Here is a 15,456-nt window from a genome sequence, read left to right on the forward strand (position 1 = left end):
GTATATAGTCTCAGTTAACTGACATTAGGCTTGCTTGAAGTAATCAGTTATAGTCCTCTGTACACTATTGGGTCTGTGAGTTCCACAGACTAAGTCTGCCAGACGATAAAAACTGTCATAGTACTGACATCCAGTGGCCTCCAGATAGGCCTGCATGGTGTTGAGACTCTCCAGCGCTCTTGCAAAAGTGACAGGAGGAGGTTGTTGAATTTCGTCAGCATGTGCCTCGCTGCTCATTTCTTCATCTGTTCCATCATCAGCCGTTGTTGCCTGCATGTAGGCACATATCTGGACATCAGTGCTTTCTTCAGCTGTTTGTAGATCGTAACCAACAGCCACATAGCGATGGAACTCCTCTTCAGTAACACTGGCTGGGATGTCAATAACCTCTTCATCTGATGTGTTTGCAACAGCTGCATCTGTTTCGTCCCTCTCCACATCCTTAACAAAGCTTGCCTGCTTGTAGCAGTTCACAATGGTTGCCTGTGTAACATGATTCCAGGCTTCTTTCTGCATATGTAGGGAATCCAACAGTGATAGATTACAAGCCAGTTCAACAGCACGTTTATCCTTTGCAGTCTGGTCATCCATAACGCTCATCAGACGACGTAGCACAAGAGCCCGATAATGTTGTTTGAAATTAGCTATTATGCCCTGATCCATAGGTTGGATCAGAGAGGTAGCGTTTGGTGGCAGGAAGACCACCTTGACGTTAGACAGCCTGACATCATCCCTGTGTGCAGCACAATTATCACAAAGCAACAAAATCTGACGCTTTTGTGCCCGCATTCTAGTGTCCGCATTCTAGTGTCTAACTTCTTTAGTCACTGCTTCCAAATTTCCCCAGTCATCCATGAATTTGTGTTAGCTTCGTATGACACAGGAAGTCGCTTAACTTTATTGAAGCAACGGGGCTCTTTGCTCTTTCCAATGACGAGGGGTTCCAACTTCTCACTCCCATCCATATTGCAGCAAAGGAGGATTGTCAGTCGGTCCTTCGGTGTTTTACCTCCAGTAGTTTCAGCATGTTTGAATGCAAGTGTTCCATCAGGAATCGCTTGCCAGTAGAGACCATTTTCGTCAGCACTGAAAATGTCACGAGGTACAAACTCATTCAAGAACCGAAACAACCCAATTTTCAGCACCAAAGTCATCAGCGTCTTGTTTCTCACTATGCTGTTTCTTGAATTTTATGATGTTCCTCTCCTTCCACCTTTCCAACCATCCAACAGTGGCTTTGAATTCAGTTAGATCAATACTTTCTGCTAGCTGGTTAGCTTTCTCAATAAGCAGTGGACCACTGACAGGAAACTGTCTGCTCCCGACTCGAGAAAACCACCGAAGAAGAGCACCTTCTACCTCCTCAGCTTTTCCCGCCCGTTTTCGTTTCCATTGTGGATTTGTATTGTTTTGCCATTCTTCCAGAAGCTGGTCTTTCTGCTTCAAGACATGTGAAATTTGACTGGGATTGACACCACATTCTTTAGCAATAGATGCTTGACTTTGTTTGTTTTCTAATTTTTTAAAGAACTTCTATTCGTTCAGCCAGTGTTAAAGTCTTATAGTTCTGCTGCAATGACAACCCCGGTGTATGCCCTAACAACATTCTTTCACTTATTCTGCCTGTGGCAGTTAAAGAGGCAGTAAATTTGAAATCTCGTTGTCACGTGTCAATCCGCTTCCATATTGCATGCGTGCGCTTATGCGGAGTCTTTCCTGCATAGGAGCGGTCTTGAACCATGCATATAAGCGAATCTTGAACTTATCAGTGGTGTGCCAAACCAAAGTTTGTCCCCATAGAAATTGATGGTGCCAAAAACGGGACCGAAGTACGGCATGCAGTTAAACAGAGCATGCACTTATCCGACGTGCACTTAAATGGAGTGCACTGTATAAGTACATAAGTATTGCCGTACTGGGACAGACAAAGGGTCCATCAAGCCCAGCATCCTGTTTTCAACAGTGGCAAATCCAGGTCACAAATACCTGGCAATATCCCCAAAAAGTTCAATACATTTTATGCTGCCTATCCCAGAAATAAGCAGTGGATTTTCCCCAAGTAAATTTCATAATGATCCATAGACTTTTCCTTAGGAAGCCGTCCAGACCTTTTCTAAAACCCGCTAAGTTAACCACCCCCACCACATTCTCTGGAAACAAATTCCAGAGTTCAGTTACACATTGAGTGAAGAAAATGTTTCTTCGCTTCGTATTAAATTCACTACTTTGTAGCTTCATCACATGCCCCCTAGTCCTAGTATTTTTGGAAACAAACGATTTCCTTTCCACTCCACTCTTATTTTCTAGATCTCTATCATATCTTCCCTCATATTTGTTTTCCATTCCTTTCCTAATAATACCTAACATTCTATTTGCTTTCTTAACCACCGCAGAACACTAAGCAGAAGGTTTCAACGTATTAGAAATGACGACACCTAGATCCCTTTCTTGGTCGGTGACTCCTAACGTGGAACCTTGCATTACATAGCTATAATTCGGGTTCCTCTTTCCCACATGCATCACTTTGCACTTGCTCACATTAAATGTCATCTGCCATTTAGATGCCCAGTCTCATAAGGTTCTCTTGTAATTTTTCACAACCTTCTTGCGATTTAACAACTTTGAATAACTTTGTGTTGTCAGCAAATTTAATTACCTCACTAGTTACTCCCATCTCTAGGTCATTTATAAATATGTTAAAAAGCAGTGGTACCAGCTACCTATCTTAATTTTATAATGGATCTACTGCCAACATGGGCCATGTTTCGCCTTTGACTGTGTCAGGGTGCAGTCCTCAAATTCTAATTCAGGCTGTTCAGCATTATAGCATCGAGTGGTTCATGTAAAAAAAAAAAAACTTGCCACTGAGGTCTAGGAAACTAGTACATGATATAGTGGATTGATAATTTTTGTATAGTGTTTGGAGTTCTATGTTACAAACTTTTGCACCTGCCATATTCAGTTATCTTATTTTGAGTCCGTAAACAATGGAAATTAAATTCGCTTGAAGTGCTGTATTTAACTCTGCACCATGGATAAGCTGTGCCAGATTTTGATCACATAGGGATTCATTAAACCAGGGGTGCATACAACTAGATTACAATTATAATAACCACAGCATAAACCAATGAATGTAGATTGCCTGCTAAAAGTCTTGGGGGGTCTTTTACAAACGTATGGTAGCGTTTCTAGCATGCACTAAATGCTAGAGACGCCTATAGGAATATATGGGCATCTCTAGCATTTAGGTCATGTTTATTTTTTGCGTGCGCTAAAAATGCTACTGCACCTTTGTAAAAGGCCCACCATGTTAGCTGGCTGTAGTGTTATCTCCCTGATTAGTGAATTCCACAGATTTGGACCAGTGAAGAAAAAAGAAAGTTACTTTCTAAAGGGTTTTTTTCTCCATTTTCCTATTTACTAAACCAGATGAGTGTGCATTAACATTCATGTTAACCAACTAACTGCTAGCACAATTACCTACAACTCTTGTGGTGTAGTAGCCACAACACTTTAGTGGTGATGCAGTTAACATAAAATAGCAACCACTGTTCCATGTTAGCAGCAAAGTTGCTTTCCCCCATGTGCCGGAAATGCCCCTGACATTTACTATCGAAGTTTTACAGCTACCACTGATTAACTTCTCCAGCATAGGACTCAATTTTTGAAATTATTGGAGATATTAACCCCAACAGAAATCACCTCCCCCTGAACAGAGTCAAGGAATTTGTTCATTATTGGGGATGCTCAAAAATCCAAAGCAATGACTGCTATGCTCTTCAGTTAATGTGAACTGCAAAACCTTAATGTGGTTCAGCACTTTGGGGCTTTCACTGGAAAAATGCTTAATAAATTTGACAATTATTCCATAAAAGAAGTCAACCATTTCCTGATATAGTTATTAGTTTTAGTACTGAATTACATCTACATATTTTCATCGCAATAAAAAAAATGAATGCAAAAACAGGTTTTCATGTTTTTGATTGTTTACAAAGTGATAATGAAACACTGTTTGAGGCAGAATGGCACCTATAGGTGTAAACATTACATAAGTAAAATGTCATCCTGGGATACTTTTATTTAAAATTGAAATTACACTAAAAATACAACAGAGGAAATCTCTACTTGAAGAACATTAATCTTAGAGAGATTTATATCTAATAAAGCATTATTTAAAAAAATATTAATATCACACTTTGAAAACAACAGAAATACTGTAGATCAAGTTTTATGAAACTGCTCAACTGAATTCATCAATTCAAAAACACATTTTTTCATTTTTTAAATCATCTACAGAAGTATAACAAAGAAAAACAAGATCTACAGAGTGCTCATTTTCCTTTCCTGATGCATTCCACAAAATCTTTCCTGCAACCAAGGATTCTTGTGTTTTCTCAAAAATTGATACTACACCAGTATCTACACCAGTGTTGTCCCAACTTGAAGCCAAGTACTCCCTAAGTCAAACAAATTTCAACCGAGTACCCTAGAGCTCTGAGCAGCAGAGATTTTGAAATGGACATTTAATTGTTAAACACTTATCTAACCAGGCACTGTATATAACAAATAAGGGTCACTACAACTGGCATACAGATCAAGAAACAGTTGGCCTTATCTGTTATATTTCACTGTCATATAAACTGTTTGGCCCTTTGATAGGTGGTATGTTATTTACAAACTGAGTAAAAAGTGAAAAATGAGACTTAGACAGGGCCTATTTATAAAAACAGGAGAAAATAAAATTCTCCACAAAAGATGCCCATAGTGACCAATTTATTTCATCTTTTCTCTGGGAAAATGAAAGAAATCTGATTGGTCAAAATGGGCAAGTTCTCCATTTTTGCTTTTTATGAATAGGCACCAATGAGCCAAAGCATCTTTCTATGCACATGCCAAATGAAAATTAAGAATAAATAGCACATAGTAATGACACAGAACAAGAAACTGTCTTCAGAACATACAAAGAATTCAACAAGCGCCACTTAAACTGAATGTATGAACTGTCTTAAAATGTGGTAAAATGTAGGTAGACGTTTGTTTTTACAATTTTAATGGAAGATCTGGGCTTTTTGGAAGAAATAAGTATTCTGAATCTCAGTTTCAGTGAACCGATTTCCACAATCAGATCACTCTCCGGACAGAAATGGTTTCTCATTTTACATTTGACAACTATTAGATGAGAGAAGTTGGTTTCACATATGCAAAAGGAAGACGTTGTTTCAGAGCCATTTTTATTTGGTATAGCCATTTTTATTTGGGTTGGCGTCCATGACAGCCCAGGAAACGGCAAATTTTTCCGAAGAAAAATAAAAAAGTTTTGGCAGAGCCTTCTGGCGCGTGAACCGCGTGCATCATGAATGCGCAGATGATTTCCCGCCCGTCACGTGAGCGTTCCCACTCAGTTTAATCAAAAAGCAAATAAACAAACAACTCCAAAGGGGAAGTGGGTAGGTTCGTGAAAACAATCAGCCTGCTGTCCTCAAAGAATACCTGCTACAGGTATGTATCTTCGCTTTCTCCAAGGACAAAGAAATGCTAAATAGTAGTACTAGTAGACAAGCAGGCTGCTTGTTCTCACATGTGGGATATCCCTAGCAACCAGGCTCACTGAAAACAATGAACATTGGTCACTTGGGCCTCGTAACGGCGAGGACATAACAGATTGACCTGAAACCATAAACAACTAACTGAGAGTGCAGCCTGGAACAGAACAAAAATGGGTCTAGGGGGGTGGAGTTGGAATCTGCAGCACCAAATGCCCAAACCAACTGTAGCGCCGGGTATCCTGCTGAAGGCAGTAGTGAGATGTGAATGTGTGGACTGAAGACCACATTGCAGCCTTGCAAATCTCCTCAATGGAGGCTGACTTTAAGTGAGCCACTGACGCAGCCATGGCTCTAACATTGTGAGCCGTGACATGGCCCTCCAGAGTCAGCCCAGTAAGTGAAAGAAATGCAATCTGAAACCAATTGAGCGTTTTCCGATGGCGACTCCCCTCCTGTTGGGATAAAAAGAAACAAACAACTGGGTGGACTGTCTCAAGGGCTTTGTCCGCTCCACATAAAAGGCCAATGCTCTCTTGCAGTCCAAGGTGTGCAAACTGCTTTCATCAGGGCGGGTATGAGGACAGGGAAAAAAAGAACTCCGACAACACCTTCGGCAAGAACTTAGGGTGCGTGCGGAGGACTACTTTATTGTGATGGAACTTGATATAAGGTGCATGCACTACCAAGGCCTGAAGCTCACTGACCCTACGAGCTGAAGTAACAGCTACCAAGAAAACGACCTCCCAGGTCAAGTACTTCAGATGGCAGGAATTCAGTGCCTCAAAAGGAGCTTTCATCAGCTGGGTGAGAACGACGTTGAGATCCCATGACACTGGTGGAGGTTTGACAGGGGGCTTTGACAAAAGCAAACCTCTCATGAAGCGAACAACTAAAGGCTGTCCAGAGATAGGCTTACTTTCTACACGGCGATGATAAGCACTAATCGCACTAAGGTGAACTCTTACGGAGTTGGTCTTGAGACCAGACTCTGACAAGTGTAGAAGGTATTCAAGCAGGGTCTGTGTAGGACAAGAAAGAGGATCTAGGGCCTTGCTGTCACACCAGATGGCAAACCTCCTCCATTTGAAAGAGTAACACCTCTTCGTGGAATCTTTCCTGGAAGCAAGCAAGACTCGGGAGACACCCTCTGAAAGACCCAAGGAGGCGAATTCTAAGCTCTCAACATCCAGGCCGCGAGAGCCAGAGACTGGAGGCTGGGATGTAGAAGCGACCCCTCGTTCTGAGTGATGAGCGTTGGAAAACAGTCCAATCTCACGGTTCTTCGGAGGACAACTCCAGAAGAAGAGGGAACCAGATCTGACGCGGCCAGAAGGTTGCGAACAGGATCAGGGTTCCACAGTCTTGCTTCAGTTTGAGGAAAGTCTTCCCTACTAGAGGTATGGGAGGATACGCATACAGAAGGCTTGTCCCCCAATGTAGCAGAAAGGCATCTCACGCTAGTCTGTCGTGGGCCTGAAGTCTGGAACAGAACTGACGGACCTTGTGATTGATCCGAGTGGCAAAAAGATCCACCGAGGTGGTGCCCCACGATCGGAAGATCTTGCGGACTACGCCCACGTTCAGTGACCACTAGTAAGGTTGCATTATCCTGCTCAACCTGTCGGCCAGACTGTTGTTTACACCTGCCAGATAAGTGGCTTGGAGAAACATGCCGTGACTGCGTGCCCAAAGCCACATCTGGACGGCTTCCTGACACAGAGGACGAGATCCCGTAGCCCCCTGCTTGTTGGTGTAGTACATCGCAACCTGATTGTTTGTCTGAATTAAGATCACTTGGTTGGACAGCCGATCTCTGAAAGCCTTTAGAGCGTTCCAGATCGCTCTTAATTCCATGAGATTGATCTGCAGCCCTTTTTCCTGAAAGGACCAGGCTCCCTGAGTGTGGAGCTCATCTACATGAGCTCCCCACCCCAGGAGAGATGCATCCATCGTCAGCACTTTCTCTGGCTGAGGAACTTGGTCAAATTGTATCGAATCGTCCACCACTGAAGAGAATTCTGAAAGCTGGTGGACAGTTGGACTACATCCTCTAGATCCCCCACAGCTTGAAACCACTGGAAAGCTAGGGTCCATTGAGCTGATCTCATATGTAGACATGCCATGGGTGTTACATGAACTGTGGAGGCTATGTGTCCCTGAATCATGGGAAGAAGGGTGCCAGGGAAACCATCCTTAACTTTTCTCAGACTAGAATTTTGTTCAGGGCCCTTAGGTCTAGGATGGGACGCATCCCCCCTGTTTTCTTTTGCACAAGGAAGTATCTGGAATAGAATCCCAGCTCTTCTTCCCCTGGTGGAACGGGTTCGACTGCTTGGGCCTGTAGAAGGGTGGAGAGTTCCTCTGCAAGTACCTGATTGTGCTGGGAATTGTAAGAATGAGCTCCCGGTGAACAATTTGGAGGTTTGGATTCCAGATTGAGGGTGTATCCTGACCAGACTATTTGAAGAACCCACCGGTCGGAGGTTATAAGAGACCACCTTTGGTGAAAAAATATCAACTTCCCCCCCGACCGGCAAGTCGTCCGGCATGGATACTTTTACTGAGGCTAGGCTGAATTGGAGCCAGTCAAAAGCCCGTCTCTTGCTTTTGCTGGGGAGCTGCAGAGGCCTTAGGCGCACGCTGTTGACTAGAACAAGCTTGCTGGGACTGAGCCTGGACAGGCTGCCGAGAAGCAGGAGTGTACCTACGCCTAGCATAGGAATAGGGAGCACTCCTCTTCCCTCCAAAAAACCTCCTAGATGAGGAGGTAGTAGCAGGAGACGCCTGGCGGGAGAGAGAATCCATAACATCATTGTGCTTCTTGAGCTGGTCAACCAGATCCTCTACTTTCTCACCAAAAAGGTTATCCCCCCGACAAGGAACATCCGCCATTCGCTGCTGGACCGAATGATCCAGTTCAGAGAAACGCAGCCATGGGAGTCTACGCATCACTATACCTTGGGAAGCGATCCTGAATGTTACATCTAAAGTGTCGAACGTACCCCTGGCCAGGAATTTTCTGCTGCCTGACCACCTGACGAAAAGGCTCGGCATGCTCCAGAGGGAGTGCATCAACCAAGCTAGACAGTTGCCTCACCGAGTTCCGCAAATGGATGCTCGTGAAGAGCTAGTATGTCTGGATTTTGGCAGCGAGCATAGCAGCCTGATACGCCTTCCTCCCCAAAGTGTCCAAGGTTCTAGACTCTCTGCCTGGGGGCGCTGAGGCATAGTCTCTAGTACTCTTGGCTCTTTTGAGAGCAGAGTCCACCACCATGGAATTGTGAGGTAGCTGAGACTTCATCAATCCAGGTTCCCCGTGGATCCGATATTGGGATTCAGTTCTTTTCAGGATCATGGGATTAGACAGAGGGAACGACCAGTTTTGCATAAGGATTTCCTTCAGTACATTATGCAAAGGAGCCGTTGCAGCCCCTCTAGGTGGAGAAGAATAATCCAGGACCTCGAGCATCTCAGCCCTGGGCTCATCCTCAACCTCCATAGGGAAGGGAATAGCCGCAGCCATTTCCCGGACAAAGGAGGTAAAGGATAGACTCTCCAGTGGAGACAGTCTCCTTTCTGATGGAGGGGAAGGTTCAGAAGGAATCCCATAGGACTGATCAGAAGAAAAGTACTTGGGATCCCCGTCTTCCTCCCACGACCGCTCAGCTTCAGTGTCAGATAAGACATCTCTCAGAGCAGTCCGAAACTGAGCCGTGCTCGATGGTGGTGCCGAGAAGTCGACGCCCGCCTGGACTCTGGTGAAGCTTCCTCCACTGATGTTGAAAGGGAGTCGACCTGGGTGGCAGCCGACACAGATGCCGCAGGTGGCCCCGAGATCGGGGACCTCACCACAGGCGAAGGGCCAGATACCGCTGCGGCAGACGGTAAGGAAGGCGAAGCACCCCTGACACTGAAGCAGACTGGCGCAGTAACCCTTCCAGAAGCTCTGGAAGCAGGGCCCTGATGCAGTCGTCGAGATCCGCTGTCGGACAAGGGTGAGGGATCGGTAAAGGAGCCAGTGGCAGAAGCTGTCGAGGCTTGGGAGCAGGTACCAGGCTGCTAGACTGAAGCATTGGCACCTCCTAAATAGAGCAATCCTCTCGGCGCCGACACTTCTCGGGTGCCGAATTCCCCAACGCCCCGGAGCTCCTGGCATCCTGTGTCGAAGGAGAACAACGCCCATCATCAAGATTACTCGGTACCGATGAGGAAGACGTGGAATCCTCACGTCTCCTCGGGGGCCAGGTCCGACGGTCGGTCCCGGGGGGCCTGCAAAACAGGAGGCCTCGAGACAGGTGGAGACCCAATCGATGCCTCACTGCTCCCAGTATGAGTTGATCGTTCCGCAGCCATTACCTTCGCTCCTGACGTCGATGCGTCCCTCGATGTCAAGGCCGCTGACTTCGGTACTGATGTTGCAGGACCGGACTGAGCCCCAAAAAGCTTCTCTCGTTGGGCCTCTTGAGACGCTTGGGTCCGTTTCTTCATGCGAAGACACAGACTGCAAGCGGCTGAGCTATGGTCGGGCCCAAGGCACTGGATACATCAAGCATGAGTATCGGTACCTGAGATGGTCCGGTTGCACAGAGTACAACGTTTGAAGCTGCTGGGTGTCTTCGATGACATGGAAGAAAAAATGGCTTTGGCAAAATCAAAACACGCGATGGTGCCTTTGAAAAAAGAAAGGCATAAAAGAAAAAAAGGGGGTAATACCCGACCGAGCGGCCTAAAACACGGCCGCTTCGAAGAAGAAAGAAAACTTACAAAAGTTGCCTAAAAAAAACTAAGAAAAAATACGTGTTAAAGTTTTTTTTAGAGAAATGACAAAATCGTCGAAAGTTCTTCCTGGGCCAAAAAACCGAAGAGACGAACGAAGTACGCTGTCTATCCGCCGCGGACAAGAAAAAACTGAGCGGAAACGCTCACGCGATGGGCGGGAAGTCGTCTGCCCATGCGCGCTGCGCACAGTTCGCACACCAGAAGGCTCTGGCAAAACTTTTTTATTTATTTTGCTTGGAAAAATTTGCCATTTCCTGGGCTGCTGACCCACACGTGAGAGCAAGCAGCCTGCTTGTCCTCGGAGAATCTGTTTTATTTATCTGCCAACACCAAAATATTTCCTGGGCCCTCATTTTGCAGTGTTTCAGTGTGGTAGAGGGATGGATCCAGAGTTGTCAGAGGCAGCAACTGAATAAAAGCGGATTGAAAAATGTGTTTCAAGATGATGTCTATACCTCTATAGAGGCCTGCAGCCAATCTGCCTCCTTCCATCTTACACACATTCCCATGCACTCAGCTAGTCTGCCTCCTTCTCTCTCTCTTACATCTCACCTGCCCTCAGCCAGTCTGCCCCTTCTCTTTTTCTCACAAATATCCCATCTGCCCTCAGGTATTCTGTCCCTTCTCTTCTCTCACATACATCCCACCTGCCCTCAGCCAGTCTGCCCCTCTCTTTCTAATACCCCACCTGCCCTCAGCCAGTCTGGCCCTCTCTCACACATCTCACCTGCCTTCAAGCAAGTCTGCACCTCTCTTTCACACATCCCACCTGCCTCAGCCAGACTTCCACTCTCTCACACATTCTATCTGCCCTCAACTAGAGCCTCCTTCCCCCACCCTCAGTCTATCAGCTCCTTTCCCCCTCTCACTCTGAGCCCAGCAACACCTCTTTCTCCCTCTCCTGCATCCAGTCCAGAAGCACATCTGCCTCTCTTCTCCTCCAGGTCCAGCAGCACCTCTCACCTCCCTCTAGCCAAGTCCAGCAGCACTTCTCTCTTTCACCCCCTTCAGTCCAACAGCACCTCTTCCTCTCACCTCACCCCCCTCCCAGGTCCAGCAACAACTCTGCCTCTCACTCTCCACTACAGTAGCCCCACTCCTTCTCACCCCCACCTCTGCACCAGCAGCATCACCCCTCCATATCACCCCCTGAATCAGCAGCAGCTCTGACTTTCTGTCCCAGTCCCAACTAGCAGCAACTTTGCCTTTCTATCTCCATCTCCTGACCACCAGCAGCTCTGCCTTTCTGTCTCCTCCCCCCCCCCCCCCTGACTTCCTGCTTCCTCGGAGGTGGGCTGCAGCCAAGCAAAAGTCCTGAGGTTGGCTGTTTGAATAGTTGCACTGCCACTACTGGCAGCATTCCAGGCAAGTCAAGACAGGCTAAGGGAGGAACAGAAAGGGAGAGCTGCTGCTGGCCGGGAGGGGGGGAACACAAAGGCAGAGATGCTGGTGGTTTGGGAGGGGGGAAGGAGACAAAATATCAGAGCTGCTGCTGAACTAGGAGAAAGAAAGAAAGAGGGTGGAAGACATGTGGTGTTGTGTATCCCCTGGGGTGCATGTTCCATTGTTGGAAACCTCTAATCTATAGAATCCACTGGGACTATGTTACATATATACATTAATTTATAATCTACTTCCTTTCAGTTTTATTTCATAATCCAGTGATTCCCAAATCTGTCCTGGTGGAACCCCAGCCAGTAAGCAATTCAGGATATCCACAATGAATATTCATGAGATCGATTTGCTGAAGTCTTGGAGGCCGCCCTTGTAAGTCTCCGCGGCCATTTTGAAGCGTGATCCGGCAGCGGGGGAGAGTCAGCACTGGCAGCGGGCAGGCAAGACTGCCTGCCCCGAAGAATTCGAAGGACAAGGCAGGGTGACTCAGAGTCAGGTTGGTGAGGGACCGGATCCAGAGGGAGGAGGAGGGAGGGAGGAGAATTCGCTGAACAACTCGGGAGAGGGTGGCAGGGGAGAGAAGGGAGTCCCTGGGACATGGGTGGATGGAGGGGAGAGAAGGGTCGCTGGGTATGGGTGCATCCAGGCAAGGGAAAGGAGGGTCACTGCTGGACATGGGTGGATGGAGGGCAGGGGAAAGGAGGGTCACTGGGTATGGGTGCATACAGGGCAGGGGGAGAGAAGGGTCGCTGGACATGGGTGGATGGAGAGGAGGGGAGAGAGAAGAAATGCTGGACATGGATGGAGGGGAGGGAAGAGTGAGGAAAGAGATGAGATGAGGGAAAAGGAAGAGAGGAGAAAAACTGCACATGGATGAAGAAAATAGGCAGAAGCTGAGGACCAGAAATGAAGAAGAAAGGAGGAAAGGAAAGAAATAAATGGAAAGGAAGCCCTGGAAACGGAGTTAAGAGGACAGATAGCAGCAGAATCGGATACTGGGCCAGCATGATCAGAAAAACAGTCACCAGACAAAGGTAGAAAAAAAATCATTTTATTTTCATTATAGTGTTTGGAATATGTTCACTTTGAGAATCAGGTGCTCAACATTAAAAGTTTATATTTATTACCTTATTTATGGCATTTTATCGCACATTAAACATGAATTAGATTGGAACCTGGGATCATTTAATTTTTTTTTTTCCTGGAGTAATGCATTGCCACCCCCCCCCCCCCCAGGCTCTCTCCCCGGCTATAGCCAGCTCTGCAATTTGGGGGGGGGGGGGGGCGCAGAGGGGGACTGGGGAGAGAGCCTGTTGTTAAACATTTACCAGCACACCACAGTATCTATATAAATAATTCTCACCTCCAACATTCTGAAGCTCACTCTGTGGCAGGGAAACACTGAAGCCCTGCACTGTTGGTAGGCTAGGCTGTCAGCACCACTCACTGTCACTCACGCACCACTCACTCTCACTCATAGACCCGCCCTCAGCCACGCCCCATCTCTCTATATAAAACGCACCTCCAACGTTCTAACTGTATGGTGGTGAAACCACAATTTGCCCATGAACGTTTGCCCCGCCCTCGCGTCAAACGTGATGATGTTGAGGGCGGAGCAAATACACAACAAATTGCATCGCCCACAAAAAAGTGACGTAAACCACAATGCGAACGAAGGAGGGCGGGAGCCGGGGGGGGGGGGGGGGCTGCCGTACACTCTCTGGAAGGGAGGGACACACAATTCCCGCACCTCAGACGGTGATCCCTGGAATGCCTTTGCCTCCTCCTCCTTCCCAGGTGCACGAGACCGCACACCCTCCTACATACACCACGGGGGTTAACCCTTCTTGTGCCTTGCAGTCTCTGCTTTTCCTCCCTCCCTACGGCGGGGAGCTGCCTAGCAGGCTCACTTCTTCCTCCCTCCTCCCCTCAGTGCTAATCAGGCTCTGTCTCCTGCACTGGGCTGGCCTGTATCCCATCTGAGACCAGACCCTGCTGGCAGCAATGCACCTCTGTTAACCAGAAAACAAATCTCACTCTTTCTGCCTCACTTCCCCCTTCTCCGTTTCCTCTGGGAACTCGGTGACAGCAAAGTAAAACCTAACAGCAGAGGTTCACCTCTAAGGGGCATGAAAGTGGAAAGAGGCAGAGGGGAGAAGGGCCTGTTCAGTGGAATAAGGACACGCACACTCTTCTGACCGTATCAGGGCTACTCTCGTTTAGATGCAGCGCTCGGCTCCCCTTTTGCTTCCTTTCCTGCCTGTTGACGTTTGGCAGATGCAGGAGTAGCATTGAGAAGTGACATGGTCTGTTCTGCAGGTTGCAACACCAAAAAAACAAGACCAAAATAAAACCAGAGCAGGTAGGAAGAGAGGGCTACCTGTGCATGACCTTTTCCTGGTCACAACTAATCTTTTAACTTAACTTTCAGATGCGTTTTATTTTACAATTTGCAGCACCTGGCTGGTTGGGTGGTTTCTACTCCACCCCCCTTTTTTTTTTTTTTCATTTTACAGATCTTTCATTCAAGGATATTTTCGCTTCCTCTTCCACTGGCAATCGTCAAGATCCTTTGTGATGACATCAGATTTCAGCTGAGAGAAACAACTGCCTGTCATGAAACCTGCTGCAGCTCCTGCCCTTTGTAATAGGGACTGCTGTAAAGTGCAAAAACAGAGAGCTCATTCACTCTGTCTCTCTCTCTCTCACATAGTCACTCTCACACACACTCTCTCAAACATACACACTATGATGAAACCCTTGCTAGCGCCCGTTTCATTGATCTCAGAAACGGGCCTTCTTTACTAGTATAGATATATTTATATAGATATATATAAATATATACATAGAGAGAGAGAGAGCGAGATCAACAACAGACTTCAATTAACTCACAACTACAAACAATTTCTCTAAAACTAATTGTCCAGATATTCAGCTGCATCTGACCGGGTAGCAGATGCTGCTAACTGCTGTTGACTGGATCCTATTCAGATAATGCCATTAAAAATCTCTGCAGATCACCCTTAGGGCAGCAAAAAAGCTCCCCACTGCACATTAAACTCAGATATTTAGCACTGGCAGATACCTGGATGTTGCCCTTGAATATCCAGATATACCTTAACCATGGATGTTTAAAACAAATGCCAACTGCCATGGCTGAATATCTGGCTGAAGAAAACTAACCCACTGAGGTACTGCAAGTCTAAAAAAGTTCTGCTTACACAGAAAAAATTGTACTCTAGAATCATTGACAGATCCATTTTTATGTGCCCAGGCTATTGGTGCAGGGCGCATTTTATGCACATTGTTACTAAATGATCCCTAGAATGTTTTAAAAACCCACTACAACTCATGTCATCTCCCATGTCAAATGAAGACTAAGCTGTATCAATAGAATACACAATACCATATCTCCAAAATTATTTAGAAAGGCAAACACTCACCTTCGCCGAATGCTCCATGGTGACAACTACTTTAGTTCCTGCACTGGCTACCAAGTCCATGGCACCACCCATTCCTTTCACCATTTTCCCCTGAAATGAAGATTGAAAAACTTGAAAACCGGGGTTCTTATTCTTTGGAAATAATGGTAATTAATAGCAAACATCAAAACACCCACCAAAAATATAATGTTATAAAATGCAAATTATTAATGGGTATTTTTCAGAAGTAAATATAAGCCAATATGCATAAACTTAAAAAGTGCTGTCTTATTGTCTTGATTTTTAGTTTTGAT

General features: G+C 46.2%; 1 protein-coding gene across 1 annotated transcript in view; it reads right to left on the reverse strand.

Moving 5' to 3' along the window:
* OXCT1 (3-oxoacid CoA-transferase 1) overlaps window positions 1–15,456 on the reverse strand; it is a 468,078-nt gene that overhangs the window by 142,876 nt on the left and 309,746 nt on the right. The window contains exon 14 of the mRNA XM_030193084.1: window positions 15,164–15,253. Within this exon, the coding sequence (XP_030048944.1) occupies window positions 15,164–15,253 (90 nt within the window). The remainder of the gene's footprint in view (window positions 1–15,163; window positions 15,254–15,456) is intronic.

This window comes from Microcaecilia unicolor, chromosome 2 (assembly GCF_901765095.1).
Source record: "Microcaecilia unicolor chromosome 2, aMicUni1.1, whole genome shotgun sequence".
In the NCBI taxonomy this organism is placed as follows: domain Eukaryota; kingdom Metazoa; phylum Chordata; class Amphibia; order Gymnophiona; family Siphonopidae; genus Microcaecilia; species Microcaecilia unicolor.